This window comes from Orycteropus afer, unplaced genomic scaffold (genome assembly GCF_000298275.1).
Source record: "Orycteropus afer afer isolate SDZICR_OR568_19922 unplaced genomic scaffold, OryAfe1.0 scaffold00188, whole genome shotgun sequence".
In the NCBI taxonomy this organism is placed as follows: Eukaryota; Metazoa; Chordata; class Mammalia; order Tubulidentata; family Orycteropodidae; genus Orycteropus; species Orycteropus afer.
This window is the reverse complement of record NW_006921775.1, coordinates 6166030-6178096: the sequence shown is the minus strand read 5'-3', so window position 1 is coordinate 6178096 and position 12067 is coordinate 6166030. Positions and strand designations below refer to the sequence as shown.

The following is a 12067-nucleotide window of genomic DNA, read 5'->3' as shown; positions in this document are numbered from 1 at the left end:
AAAAAAAAAAAAAAAACTATACCTAATTTGAATGGCCTCATCTACCACTGCCAAAAGTACTTAAACATGTTAAACAATATTGTTTTCAGTGCTCTCATCTTCTCTATGGAGCAGCAGAGTAGTCACCGCCACCCCCACCCCCGCCCATGACGACGGTGCTGTGGACTACGTTAAATGCAAAGTTACTTAGACAAAAATATCTCCTAACATACATAATTGTTTCAGGAAATCTTAAATTGTTTAGGCATAGAAAGCCATTTTCCTTGGTCAGTTGAGAACTGTTAATTATCTGCAGAATTCAAACTAATGATTCCCCACAATTTACTGTCAGTATTTCAAGATTATAGTCACAGAGACTTGTATCAGGGAAATGTTCCCATTTCAAGGTACCTTGTAGTTTGTTTTCAAACATTTGCTAAGCGTTTACCCTTTGCTAGCAAGTACAGAAGTGCAAATGAAATAAAGCACCTGACTTTAAGGCAGTGGGAGCCCTGGTGGCGTAGTGCCTAAGCCATTTGACTGCTATCCAGAAGGCTCGCAGTTCAAAGCCACCAGCCACTCCTCGGAAGGAAGGTTGGCAATCTACTTCTGTAGAAATACTGTCTCAGAAACCCAAGGAGGGATCGCTATGAGTCAGATCCAACTCGACGGCAGTGAGGTTTTCTTTTTAAGGCATTATTTTGAAATGTGAGTATTACATAAACACCAAAATTAAACAAAACATACCCAGCTTTATGAATCTAGTCCTTACAGTACTCCTCTATTTTGAAAGACTATTTTCTATTATATTTTTGTGGTACTCCAGAGCTCGCATTTGAATTTCTCTTTTGGAAACTTAGTTTTTCTTCCCAAAGATCTAAATCTATAAAGAAATGGTTAATTTGAACTAATATGCATGTAAGTCATACACTATTCAGTTCTGACAATAGTCACTGGTCAAGTATACTACGAATTCAATTACTGCAAACCTCAGGATCAGCAAAACAGAGGTTAGAAGGAGAGATTTGGGGTCTCCCTTAAACCAGGCCAGCCCAAGGCCTTAATTCATCTTCCTACTTCTGAGGTGTTTTTTACAGTTCTGAGTTCTTAGAGCAGGAATTAGAATTTTCTTTTTGGTTCCCTAATTGCTGTAGGACCCCAACATGTGCCATTCTAGATTCTCCTCTTCCCTTTTTTTTGAACATTGTCTCCCAACCCCAATCTTTCTTCCAAATAACTACATAATTTTTGAAATTTTTTATTTACTTAGGGAATTATTGAATAAAACCTCACCCATTTGATTTGCTTCTCTTACAGTCCTTTTTCTCCTGTCCTTTAAACTTCACATGTCTTGGAAGTCAAATTATAATGATAGGTAGAAGTTTCAAATGGCCCCTAGGAAAAAATAAATCTCAAATTGCATTCTGTGATTGCAGAAACTAATTTAGCAATAACTATTTTATTCTGAGGGTGCTTCCCCTTTCTTATCACTGTTTACCCGGAGTTCACACCTTCAACTCTTCAGATCCCTTGGCCTCACTGAGAATGTAGAGTAGCAGATACAAGTTCTTCACAGAGATATTTTCACATATGTAGCAAAAAAAGCTGACAGTGTTATCAGAATAGTAGTTTTCGAAGTTACAGAGTCAGGAAGCTGGTCATCTAAAGCTCCCATCAACAGTCAAGTAAAGAATTATTTTTTGTCTACCATATAGTAACAGTAGACCTGTAATGAGTAATGGTATTGTCAGGTAGGACAAGAACTCCGCTGCCATCGAGTCAATTCCAGTTCATGGTGACCCTGTAGGACAGAGTAGAACTGTGCCATAGGGTTTCCTAGGCTATACATCTTTATGAAAGCAAACTGCCTCATCTTTCTCCTGCAGGTGGGACAAGAGATCATATCTGTTTAGAATGGATGGATGGCAGTGGCCACAAGCAAAATACACACACATTGGAGTTACTTTTTGACCTTACCATCATCCACTGAACCAAACCTTTGAAGGAATAGAAAACGTGAAAAGGATTAAACTGCCCTGAGCCTAGCATTTTCATCTAGTTCTGTCTTGGGAATGAGGACAAGAGGACTAGAAATGGCAGGTGTCCCTGGAGGAAGGATATTATGTTTGGTAAAGTAGAGGGTCAGCAAAAAAGGGGAAGATTCTCAACAAGATGGATTGACACGGTGGCTGCAATAAATGAGCTCAAGCTTTGCAACAGTTGTGAGGATAGCACAGGACGGGGCAGTGCCGTTCTCTTGTACGTTGGGTCACTATGAGTGGAAACTGACTTGATGGCACCTAACAACAACAGCTTTTCAGTCTGAGCAGGACTCTAAATGCTGAAAACTCTAGAGCAGTAACCTAGAAGAAATCTTAAGACACCATGTAGTCCAGCTCCTGCAATTTTTAGACAAAGAGTCTGGGACACAAAAACACCATGTGGTTTGCTCAAAGCAAACTAGAATTCTAGGGCACTATTGTTGTCAAGTGCTGCCTTCAAGTTGATTTCACTTCATAGTGACTCATGTAACAGAATAGAGCGGCCTCATGGAGTTCTTGGCTATAATCTTGAAGCAGGTCTTTATTCCACAGAGCTGCTGGGTGGAACCACCGGCCTTTTTGTTGGCAGCTGAGCTCTTAACCGCTTGTGCCACTAGGGCTCCTTTTTAGGGCAGACTAGAGACATTAAAAGGAGCCCTCCTGGTACAGTGGTTAAGCAGTCAACTGCTAACTGGAAGATCAGCGGCTCAAACGCACCAGCTGCTCCAAGGGGGAAAGACGGATGATCTGGGCAACCTGCTTCAATAAACATTTACAACCTTGGAAACCCTAGGGGGCAGTTCTGTCTACTTTGTCCTATGGGGTCAATATAAATCAGCATTGACTTGCTGGCAGTGAGAGAGACGATAAAAATCTCATTAATCCAGAGCTATTAATGTGCAGTCCTTGGATCTCTGATATTTTCAAGGGTTTGTCTTTACCCCACTGGAGAGATGAGTTGTTTTGTTTGTTGTTAAAAATAGAGAAAACCTCTTTGTACTCAGCAATTGCTTCAGGGCCAATCATATTTCGTTAGTAACTCCATTCACTATTTTTTTTAAAATGTAAATAATTAATTAGATTCTCAAAGAGATGTGAAAGTTAAAAACTTCCCTTTTAGCATCTGAGTTCAGAAAGTGAGATTGTAGCCTACTGGATTATAATTTTACTTCCTGATCATGGTTATTTTATTTCAAATGTTAAAAATGATATGCTTCTTACTGTGAAAAGCTGAAATTTTCTCAAGAAGGAAATCCTTTAATATAGCACTTTATTGTTATGTAGATGATTTTTTTCCTTCAGAATACATGCACTTTTTTTGGCTTTTTTTACTGTAGGTGGCAGTAGTACATAGGCTGTGTTGCTTGAGGGCAGAAAATCTCCAGAATGAGGTTGGGTTGCTCTGATTTTCACAGCTAACCATCATCTGTTGTCAGAGAATTCATGCGATTACATTTGTATTAAAAGTGTCTTTGTTGTTGTTTAGGAGGGAACTCTGAAATGTAAAGTAATTGCTGATTTTTGTTACTCAGATTCACTGAATATTAGAAGGATGTTTTAACCTGTAGTTTTCTTAAGAGATTTCAAAATTAAGGGTCAGGATTATAAAGCATGTCCAGCTCATCACCCATATAAACAAAATTTCCTGTACTCAGTGGTTGTTCAAATCCTTTGACTTTCCTTTGTTTTCATCTCTTCAGGCTCATTGCCAGTATATTTGCTTAGGAGCTCAGTGCATCTCAGATGGACTTCTGACTTGTTCTTTCAATTAAAGTTTATTATCCCTCCAATCTGTTCATTCAGGAAATGTATATTAAGGGCAAACTATGGACCAGAGCCTGTGCTAGGAGAAAGGAACATGGTGCTGCTAGAAAGTAACTCTCAGATCAGCAAGGACTATCAACTAACAATCTGATGTTGAGAAAGATAATAAACACGTAGACAGTAGAACAGTTCATTTCCTTAGTCATTTTCCATAGAAATATCCCATTTTTCTCTAGCCCCTTCTTTCTTTACTTTACCCTTTAAATCAGGTGAAAATGATAAGCTTGTAGGCTACTAAGAACAAGGAGATGCAAAAAAGGATTCATTGATTTAGAATATTGCATAGATAGTACAGTCTGTTTCAAGGGTAAATTAGAATGCTTAGGATTGCTCTTTGGAGACCCTAGTCTAGGGATAAAGTAGACCAGACTGATCAGATATTCAAGCTGTCAGTACCCAAGATCAGCATAAGAGACCAATTGGATGTGTGATGGATGTAGTGATCGGTGAGAACTTTACTGTTTATGGTATATTTTCTTACTCAATTTTATGTAATCTCTTCTAGCATATAGTGAACAAAGAAACCACTTTGTTCACCTATCCCAAAATTGGCATAAGGCTAAGCACAAACAACTATTCTTAAATATTTAATAAATGACTAAATACTGATTGAACTTTAGTAACTAAGTCTAAACTGTTTTTATAATTCAGAGGTTATTACTAGACTGTTTCCTTCACATTGCAAATGAAATGGTATTTGAGTCCTTCCTTTGATTATATGTGAAACAAGTTAACAGCTAACTTAATAGGCTTAATACATTAGGGTTGAACAAATGATTGAATTTAGACTCTGGCTGCAGAAACATGTTACAGGCCCTTAGGAAAAAAAGAGTGAATTCACACTTTGGCATGGTTAAGGCAGAAATAAAAATGATTTCTTTGGTTTTAAGAGCTATTTTTTCTTTAAAATTTTATGTAGCTCATACAGATACTCTTATCTCTTAATTGGGACTTTTAAAAAAAAACAAAACGCTTTACTATTGTGGAAGATTTTGACCCTATTCAAAAATAGAGAAAACCTCTGTGTACTCAGCAGTTGCTTCAGGGCCAATCTTATTTCGTTAGTAACTCCATTCACTATATGTTTTTTTTTTTTAATGTAAATACTTTTAACAACATCGCTGGCTGCCAAATCGGTAATTTGTATTATTATAAACATCTCTGGAGGAGCTCTGTGGTAGCATAGTGCCTAAGGCACTTGACAGCTAACCAGAAGGTTGGCGGTTCAAACCTACCAGCCACTCCTGGGAAGGAAAGTTAGGCAATCTACTTCCGTAGTGATACCACCTCAAAAACCCAAGGAGGGGTCGCTATGAGTCGGGTCTGACTTGAGGGCACATAGCAACAACAAACATCTTTGGAAAAAAAACATGTTCTGTTCACTAATGAAAATTATAAGAAGACGTGGAAAGTTTGGTAACACATATCAAGGATCCTTTTTCAAAAGTCTGTACTCATAGTTCCATTTTGTTCCCTTTCTGGAGTCTGTACTTAGGAAATAAAAATATAGGCCAAGATCAGTGCACAAAGTGAGTGTAACAATAAGGAAATAATAAATCCACATGGTGGAGTATTTTATGATCTTAAATGTCTTAAAGAATAATGACATGAGGAAATGTTCTTGAAATATTTGCATCTTATTATAGATTATATACACTTTATACAGTAATCCAAAGTACATAGTGTCTTTGTGTATATAATGGACTGGGAAAGTCTGATTTGCTGTTACCTTTGTTCCAGTAAATCAAGCTCTGCTGCATTTGGGTTCCATAATTTGAAAGAAAGCTTTCCGTTTTCCTGATTTTTGAAATATTGCCAGTGGCCAACTTAATCCTTCCAAATTGTTCTTCACCTGCCGTAACCTGCATTGTGACCTCATTTAGATGTCAGTATTCAGGATATTTGTGCTTCAGGATCCTAGGATGTAAGCGAATCATAGGTATTGCTGATGTTAAGTGCATTTTAAGCAGCAGGATTTCCTCTTTGTGTGTAAATTAACAATCAACATTATTTTTTGCCTGTAGCCTTTTCCCAATAGCTAAGAGTATTATTTTCTTTTTTCCTAACTTTACAGATTATAAGCACACCACAGAGACTAACCAGTTCAGGAAGTGTTCTGATTGGGAGTCCATATACCCCTGCACCAGCAATGGTTACTCAGACACACATACCAGAGGCTGCTGGCTGGGTCCCAGGGTAAGACCGTAGTAATTTACTATTTCTAAAAACTTTTAAAGTTATTCCTTTTTTTTTGTTCTCACCATCTTGTCTTCCATTCTTGTTTTGCATTAACCTTAAAAATCAAATAAACAGATAAATGAGTTCCTATCGAGTCATCTCTGACTCATGGCCACCCTGTGTGTGTCAAAGTAGAATTGTACTCTGAAGGGTACTTATAGAAATAGATTGCCAGGCTTTTCTTCCAAGACACTGCTTAGTGGACTTGAACCTTCAACCTTTTAGTTAGCTAAGTGTATTAACTGGCTCCTATGTTAGTCTAGTTCTTAAACACTAATGTGTTTTCTTTAAAGACACATTTTATTTTACTTTACATTTTAGATATCAATCATTTCTGGAGCAACCATTTTGAGATAAATTTTAACTAAATCTTCTGACTTTTTTCAACCCTGAAATGAGACTACTTGCTATGATTACAACTTTCAGTTGCTTTGGAGATGTAAAAACTATTTTATTATTTTAAAGCACATAAGAAACATGTTAATTATTACTGTAATCAGAATTTTCCCTATGAATTCTTATATCCTTAAAAACCAAGAAAAGAAGTAGTTAAAAGAGGCCAAACATATTAAAAATCTCACTGTTTTCCCTTGATTCTTTTAAACACTGGACAAATTAAATCAGTTACTCCTATGTTACTTACTTGCAACTTTTAGCATCATAGTTTTACATTTTTCATCTTTGCATATCAAATATTCTTACCCAACCTTTCTCCATGTCTTGTAATTTTAGTGCTTTATCTTTCCATAAAGGGGAGGAAGAAAAATTGTAAGGCAAATGGTTCAGAACCTCATTTTGTCTTCAATTTGAAATTATTTCCCTGGTGACATACTGTACGGGTAGTTCTATCATTGACTTACACCTGTAACTTCTAGCAAGCAGACAATAAATCCTGGCTGAGTAAGCATCTCCTTGCTTAAAGGTTATTAAGTGAATTAAGAAATAACAAATTAATTAACTAATCCTGGCAAAGTGCTTTAATCCATATAAACACAAGAGAGGCAGAAGAATTTGATATGTATATACACATACTTTTCCATTATCAAATATGAGGAAGTGACAAGATCACCTATAATTCTGTGGCCTTTGTTCAGTTCTTATAAAAATTCTCATCTACATTTAGAAGATAGATTTCAGCATAGCCTTAAAAGCCTTGAAAGAAAATGTGAGAGTCAAACCTGTGCCTGTAGTGTTGGCCCAAAGTGACCAGAGTTTGGGTATTTTTCAGTCCTGATTGTGCTTTATATTGGGAGTGGCATGATTACCTAGTATTTTGTAATCAGTCATTCCAGAGGGAACAGAATTCTTCTCTCTCTTCTCCTTTGTAAATCTGCAGTGTTTTCCTCTCTGAAGATTCGTTATGCTCATTTTAACCTATGACAATATTGTATTGTGATTTCTTGGCCCCGTGATAAAATTTTTACTTTATATATGTATCTCTTATATTTGTTAGTTGTTGTGTTTGGATACAATCAGTATGGAAAGACAAATTATAATAAATTATTCATGAAAGAAAATTGTGTTTATATATGTGTTCTTTTTATGCTATCTTTTTTCTTTTTAGTGATAGAAAACGGGCTAGAGAATTTATAGACTCTGATTTTTCAGAAAGGTGAGTGTAAGTGTAAGTAAATATTTTATTTGGGAGATTCTAGTGTGTGAAGGGAGTTTGATGCCTAGACTATAGTCTAGTTTAACCCTTTCATGACCCATGGGACATACAGCACTCACCTACATTTTTCCACCTCTGGGGTTTATTGAGCAGCCGCTTTCCCACTGACAGTACATGCAGCCATAACTGTTTGAAAGGAAGAAATGTGCTATAGATGATTATTTTTACAGGGTATTGTATGAGGTGATGCATCCTGGAGGTGTGATTTTGTAAAACTTTTCTCTTTTGGGGCTTTTTTACTGGGAGATAAGCCTTGTAAGTATATTTCTGGGTTCCTGTGCATTATTTGGAAGTTACCTTTCTCACAGTGATTCCATGGTCCCACAAATGCCGCATTGTCAGGAGTCCTAAATTGTATGCATCTGTCAAGTGAAGGTTGGAGCAGTATCCCACTACTCCTGCCCTTCAAGTCCAGAGGTATATACATGTCCTACATGATTTAACTCCCAGAGTTCAGAGGTACTGGGTGTTGCACATAATAATGTATGAAAATCTGTTTCATAACAGAATTTCAGAAATGCTCCTTGTTTCAGCATGCCTTGTATTAATGAAGACATATGGTGTCAACAAAAATTTCACAACAGAAAATAATTGGGTCATGAAAGGGTTAAGTAATGAGTTTTCTTGCCTTAGAATATTAGGACTGTGATTCTCAATTCTGGATGTCGATCAGAATCAACTGTGGTCTGTTAAATAACATAAATGCCTACCAAGTCAGAAACCGCAGTGTTAAAAACTATGGACTTAGGGTCATTATGTAAACTTAGGTTCAATATTCTTTGTAGTCCCCCAAGGAGCCATATCAGTGCTGCACTGTGTAAATAACGAGATTGCTCAGGGGCAGTTGAGCTCTCTTAGATTGTCCCTAGTGTAAATATAACTTTGTCATCTGTGCATTTTAAATTTATTTTTCATTTTAAGATTTTGTCATTTCTTTTCTTCCTTTCTTTTTTTAAATAGTGTTTTAGTCTCTTTCCTCCTGTCAGGTGATCTGTTCTCAATAAAGTAGTTTTTTGTCTTCCATATTTTCTGATTTGCCATCTCTGGTTTGCTGTGCAAACTAGATGGCCAAGTGTGCTAGAATTTTGTCTAAAATAAAAATGAATAGCCTCAGGATGAAGACTTTGAGTGTATAAATAAAGAATGTGTGTTTTCTTGCACTGACACTAGCACTGCTTTTGTTCCTTGATGGCCTTTATTCTTTGCCTCTTGCGTCTTAACTGTTTAAATTGTTTTGAACAGATAAAATCATGCTAAGAAACTGAAATATATGATGAAATGTTCTTTTCTCTCTTATGGAAATTCCTTTTTTAATTTAAGCTCACTGGTATCTCTTTTCATTTATCCTTGTAAATAGCAGTTCTTATAGACGTACTTAGCAATGTTCGAACCTCTGTTAAAATGGGATGTTGGGATTGGTGGGACCATTGTGCCACCAGTATAGATGATTGTAAAGGAAACAAAATTCTTTTCACTCTTTCAGAAGAGAACAAACTGTAAAGATCACATGTAAAAGTGCTAATAGGTTAAATGTGTTGGTATAGCCACTACTTTGACTTTTCCTTTTTCGTTTGGTTCAATAGCTTTTTTTCCTAGTGGTTTTCACGATCTTCTGTTTATTTTCTGATATAACTTTTCTGTAATGGACCATTTCCCCATCAAACCACAAAGATTGTTATATGTCTTTTTTTATTATTATTATTTCTGTTCTAAATGAGCACATTGGTGCTTCGTTCTTCCTTTATGCTCTTTTAACCTTACTCTCTCTCTTTTTCCCTTCCCTATTGGAATGGAAGGAGTTCTGGTGATGCCTAAGGCATTTGACTGCTAACCAGAAAGTTAGCAGTTCAAACCCACCAGCCATTCTGGGGAAGGAAGATAAGGCAATCTACTTCTGTAACAATTTACTGCCTTGGAAACCCAATGGGGGTCACTCTGAGTCAGAATCAAATCAATGGCAGTGGGTTTTTTTTTTTTTAATTGGAAGAAAGTTAAAACTCAGTTTATTTATATATACTATGACTAAGGCGGGAGCTCTGGTAGCATAGTGGCTAAAGCACTTGACTGCTAACCAGAAGGCTGGCGGTTCAAACCCACCAGCCACTCCTCGGAAGGAAGGTTGGGCAATCCTACTTCCGTAGTGATACTGCCTCGGAAACCCAAGGAGGGGTCGCTATGAGTCGGGGCCGACTCGACAGCACATAACAACAACAACAACATGACTAAGGCATCGGAAGGAAGATGGGGCAATCTACTTCCGTAGTGATACTGCCTTGGAAACCCAAGGAGGGGTCGCTATGACTCGGGTGCAACTCAATGGCAAATAACAACAACAACATGACTAAAGCTAATCAAAATCTGTACAATTTATATTTGTGTATTGTTACAGTGATGTTTATGAAGTCCTTCATTCATTCAACAAATACATGTTGAGTATCTCCTAAGTGTTGTATGTTCTAGGTACCAGAGATAATAATAAAGTAGCCCTTGAGCAGTTTATGTTTCTAGGGAAGATAATAAACAAATAATTAGAGATTATGACAGGTGCTATGCAAGATAAGAAAAGGGTGATAGGTAGAGAGTATTGGAAGGGTGGTAGCTATGTCTGGGACTGACTGTCTAAGGAGGTGACATTTGAGTTGAGATTAAAGAATGTCAAGAAGCCAGGCAAATAAGTAGCCAGGGCTGGGTGGGGTGGGGGAAGGTTCCAGGCAAAGAGGACAGCAGATGCAAAGCTGCTCAGTGAGGAATTAGCTTTATGTACTTGGAGTAGTATAATGGACTAGGGATAGTGATAAAGGCAAAGAGTGATATGAGGTGAGGACGGAAAGGCAGGCCAGGGTCGCATCATGAAAGACCTTGTAAAGTCATGAGGGAGTTTGGTTTTTGATCTAAGGAGGGTTTTAAGCAGGGAAATGACATGATCTAATTTACACAAGCTACTGGGTAGATAGTGGATTCTAAGAAGTGAATAGTGAAGCAGGGAGATCAGGCGTCTGTGGGAGGGAGCAGTGACCAGGCAGTAGACATGGTAAACAGTAGATACATTTTGGAGGTCAAACCTACAGAATTTATTGATAAATTGAATGAAGAAGAGGGGGAAATTAAGGATGATTTTTCAGTTTTTTTGGGCATGAACAGTTGGGTGATTGGTGATGCCATCACTTTGATGATAATTAGGAGTGAGCTTTATTGCACACACATGAAGTTTGAAAAGCTGTATTAGTTATCCAAGTGGTGATGTCATGAGCATATAGATAGCATCATTAAACATTAAAATGGTCAAAGGCTACATACAGGGAGGGAGACAGTGAAGGTCTATTAACCAATGAACATTTTCTGTGTATTTCAACCACATTTCCTATAGATACATAAGTTAAAAAAAAAAATAAACTGATTGAGTTCAAAAGAATAACATAGTATTTGACTGCACTCTGATTTAATAAACAATTTGCAAATTTTGGCAGCATTCTCCCCTGCAAGTAGAAAAGCATGCCTGAGGACTGCAGATTTTACAGAGGCTTCGACATAAGTTATAATTTTTTACTTAATGAATATGCATTTCCATGGTGTCAAAGTACTTAATGGTTATTGAGTTAGCATTACAGAGTTAACCTAAAAATTTGACCTTTTAATATACCTATGAGACCTCTTGAAATTAAAATTAAGGAGGCACACAGTCATTTTCATTCTGTCATGAGGTAATAGATTTCTTATTGGCTGCTCTCTTCAAGTCAGTTTTGAGTTGACAAAACAAGCTAGCAAAGCTGCAGGCAAGATTAGTTTTGGGTCAGGTATTTTTAGGCTTGCTGTCTAAGTTATCTAGTGCTGGTATAGCAGAAATACCAGAAGTGGATGGCTTGAACAAACAAATTCATTTTTGCAGTTTAGGAGGCTGGAAGTCCAAATTCAGGGCACCAGATCTAGGGGAAGTTTTTCTCTCTGGCTCTGGAGGAAGGTCCTTGTCTCTTCAGCTTTTGTTCCCTGGTTCTGTGAAGATCTCCATGTGGTGTGGCATCTCTCTTTCCTGGTCTTTGCTTGCTCCCTTGCTTGTTTAATCGCTTTTATATCTCCATGAGTTTAGCTTAAAACACAGTCTAGACAAATGCTGTCTCATTATCATGACAAAGGCAACCCATTCCCAACAGGAATTATAACCACAGGCATGTTGTTGTTGTTGTTGTTGTTGTTGTTGTTGTTATGTGCCGTCATGTTGACCCCGACTCATAGTGACCCCTCCTTGGGTTTCTGAGGCAGTATCACTATGGAAGTAGGATTGCCCAACCTTCCTTCCGAGGAGTGGCTGGTGGGT

At 37.4% G+C, this 12067-nt stretch overlaps 1 protein-coding gene across 1 annotated transcript in view; it reads left to right on the top strand.

Moving 5' to 3' along the window:
* TFDP2 (transcription factor Dp-2) overlaps positions 1 to 12067 on the top strand; it is a 135821-nt gene that overhangs the window by 61308 nt on the left and 62446 nt on the right. The window contains exons 3-4 of the mRNA XM_007947535.2: positions 5920 to 6041; positions 7648 to 7695. Of these exons, the coding sequence (XP_007945726.2) occupies positions 5920 to 6041; positions 7648 to 7695 (170 nt within the window). The remainder of the gene's footprint in view (positions 1 to 5919; positions 6042 to 7647; positions 7696 to 12067) is intronic.